Source organism: Chinchilla lanigera, unplaced genomic scaffold (assembly GCF_000276665.1).
Source record: "Chinchilla lanigera isolate Chin_1 unplaced genomic scaffold, ChiLan1.0 scaffold00055, whole genome shotgun sequence".
In the NCBI taxonomy this organism is placed as follows: Eukaryota; Metazoa; Chordata; class Mammalia; order Rodentia; family Chinchillidae; genus Chinchilla; species Chinchilla lanigera.
Genome location: NW_004955456.1, coordinates 7,948,831 through 7,952,155, shown reverse-complemented (window position 1 = coordinate 7,952,155; position 3,325 = coordinate 7,948,831). Strand labels below are relative to the sequence as shown.

The window sequence follows — 3,325 nt, the reverse complement described above, 5'->3', positions numbered from 1 at the left end:
GACAAGCGGGGACGATGGCGCTGAAGCGGATCCAGAAGGTAAGGGGCCGTTCCACCCTACGATTCCTTGGGTGTTTCAAGGGTCACGGCGCGGACAAGCTCCGTCACGTTGAAGTGACCTGCGGCTGAGGCGCGACCGGGCGCACCAACACCTGCCGGAGAGGCAGGTGGAGCCGCCGCGGGCGCAACCTTTTAAGGGAGCGGCTCGTGCGCGGGGCGGGCCCTACTTACGTGGGCGGAGTCGCGCGGCGGGGTCACGTGCGCGCCCGCGGAGGGCGGGAGGGGAACGCTGAGCTCCGCCCGGGGAGGAAAGAGCCCCAGCTTTTCCCTGAGGCTTGGGGGAGGCGCTGGGGGGCGTTGGAGTAACAGGTTTATGTCCCGTGGGTAACCGGGAGGCCTGGTAGGTGTTGAGTTCGTCAAAGTAGAATTTAGAAACTGCACAGTTGAAAAAAGTATTTCCAGTTTTGCCTCCTCATCGTTAGTTCATCTTTTAGCTTATTTACTTTCAGGCTTTTTCTTGTACTTTAAAAAAGTGTTAGTGATGTTGTATTCTCTGCCATGTTTTCACATAGCATTAAATATCAGCACTTTCCATATTGTGAAATAATATTCATAATCGTAATTTTTAACATCCCACAAGTCCATGCCCGGTAGTTTATGTACTCATTACTTGGAGTGGGTGTCAGATAAACCTAGGTTGTAGTCTTAGAGAATACACAATCATTTGCAGTGGGACCTCAACGAGGTGGTGAATCATTCCTGACCTCCCTGTGCTACGTGGTTAGAGTTATCTTGAAGAATTAAATGAGATGATACATGCCTAGCACATAGTTAACAAGCATATGACAAGTGGTCAAATATGAGTTAACTCTCGTTTTTATTACAAAATTTTTTTAAGCTGTGATGTGATGAGCACCACTGTGCAGGGAGCTTTGTTTCAGTGATTGTGTGTTTTGAGAGGGGTCTTGTTACCCAGGCTGCCCTCCAACCTCTTGGACTCAAGGGATCTTCCTGCCTCAGCCTCCGGAGTAGTTGGGACTACAGGCACTTGCCCAATTTAGCCATTTTCTTAATTCATATGATTAGGTTTGATTGCTGGAGGTGGAATTACAGGCTAAGAACATGCCTTTTTTTTTTCCTTTTGGTATGAGGGATTCAACCCAGGGTGTCAGGCTTGCTAGGCAAGCCCTCTATCACTGAGCTACATTCATAGCTTTATAACTTGGTTTGATTATTTGTTTTCTGGTATTTTCTTTTTCCTTTTTTGGGGGGGACAGGGTCTTGCTGTATAGTTCAGGCTGTTTTTTTGTTTGTTTGTTTGTTTGTTTGGTATCAGGAATCGAACTCAGGACCTTGTGCTTGCCAGGCAGGCACTTGTGCTGCTGAGCTATATTCCAGGCCCCACTGCTGGCTGACCTTGAACTCATGGTGATCCTCCTGCCTCAGTCTCCCAAGTGCTGGGATTATAGGGGTGTGCCACCACACCTGGCTCTTTTTAATACTTTTTTTTTTTTTTTCCTTTGTATTTTTGAGACAACCTCTCACTGTGTAGTTCAGGCTGTCCTCAAACAGTGATCCTCCTCCTTCAGACTCCCGAGTGCTGGTATTACAGGTGTGTACCGCCATGCTCAGCTCAATACTAATCTTTGGGGCTGGGGATTTAGCTCAGCGGCAAAAGCGCCTGCCTGGCAAGCGCAAGGTCATGAGTTCGGTTCCTGGTACCGGAGGGGGGAAAAAAAATACTAATCTTTTTAGCAGATAAGCTCTCCTCTGCTCCAAATTTATAGGATCTAATTTTATAGGAGCTTGTTTTTTGGTGAAACTTAAAATTTTTAAAATCACTCAGGTGTACTATTTGCTCTTATTACTCAATGTAGAGCTGGCTAAAAGCTCACAACAGTACCTATGTCACAGCCTCAATTTTGGGCTCCCTTGAAATTTCCTCTGCTAGAAAAATTAATCCCCTACCCTTAATTTGAATCTCCCCACATAGTCTCAGGACATGGGTAAAATGTGGATAAATTTTCTGCCAGAATATAACACACATGTCCTAGAGCTCAGCTGCCAGTGGAGTCCTTGTTCCCACCTGGAACCTCCTGAGCCTGGCCTTTACTATCTACTTTGCTGCCAGCATTCTGCTCTTCTGAGCTCTGACCAGAATCCCCCATCAACCTCAGAGTACAGCATTGTAGGCCTTCTCCAGCCAGCATCTCCAAACCTTTCCAGACTCCTCCCTCAAACTAGTGCCAAAGACTTCTGAACCAAAATGTTGGGATAGGCACAGCAACAGACCCACTTCCAGGGCCAAAATGTCTTCATCACTGTTTTCATCGCTAAGACACAGTACCTAACACCCATAATTTAAAGGAGAAATAGCTTATTTTGGCTCACATTTTTAGTCTGTGGTTGCCCGGCTGCCTTTGAGTGCATGAGGCTTTGGGGGGGGACATCTGAATCTAAACCATAACATAAATTGTCCCTATATGTGTGTATTGGCTCATGACAATTCAGTGGAGGTAAGCATATTGTTGATACTAATATATGCATTGAGTTTAAGTGCTTTAAAAATATCTTTAACGGGGGCAGTGGTGCACATCTTCAGTCTCAGCTACTCAGGAGGCTGAGGTAGGGCAATCAAAAGCAAATATAAGAAGACCCTGTTTCAGTATAAAATACAGTGTACATGCCTATAATTGCAGTGCTCTGGGAGGCTGAAGCAGGAGGGTAGAATTCAAGCTCAGCCTAGGCAATTTAGTGAATTAGTGAGATTCTGTATCAAAATGAAAAAGTGGCTGGGGATGTAGCTCATTGGAAAAGCCCTGGTGTCAATCTTCAGTACCACAAAAAAAAAAAAAAAAAAAAAAAAGAAGAAGAAATGGAATGAATAAACGGGCACAGTAACAAAGAGAATAAGTTTTATGACTAGAACAAATATTTGTTGTTGGAGGAAAGACAGTGGTTTCCTTTTCCCATGCCACGCAGCCAAGTGTTTCACAGACCCCAGAGAGAAGGTACCACCATCCTACAACTGGTGTGGCTGGGCCCCTTCTCCCTGCTGGGATCCTTGCCAAATGTGTATCCTGGGACTTTTCAGGGTGAGTTATCGGTCAAACTCCAGAAACAGCAGTGAGGACTAAGAAGGGCTGCGTCGTCATTCCCGGAAGGCACAGTAGTGGTTCTGTGTGGAGGTTGGTGACAGTCTTCAGCTCCAAATGTGAAGAAGTTTTAGAAATACCTGAGCAAATCTGTGAATTTTTTTCATATATTTTTGCTCTTTTCTTTTTGGGCATGTATGAGTGATTCTTGTTGTGCTTTTTTTTTTTTTT

The 3,325-nt window shown here is 45.4% G+C and overlaps 1 protein-coding gene across 4 annotated transcripts in view; it reads left to right on the top strand.

The window, feature by feature from the left end:
• The window catches only part of Ube2d4 (ubiquitin-conjugating enzyme E2D 4 (putative)), a 23,441-nt gene continuing 20,116 nt past the window's right edge, over positions 1-3,325 (top strand). For all 4 annotated transcript variants that reach the window (XR_262888.2, XR_001236338.1, XM_005396686.2 and 1 more), the window contains exon 1: positions 1-38. Coding sequence is in view for 2 of the 4 variants with exons in the window: in XM_005396686.2 (XP_005396743.1) it covers positions 15-38 (24 nt within the window). In the remaining 2 variants the exon portion in view is untranslated. The remainder of the gene's footprint in view (positions 39-3,325) is intronic.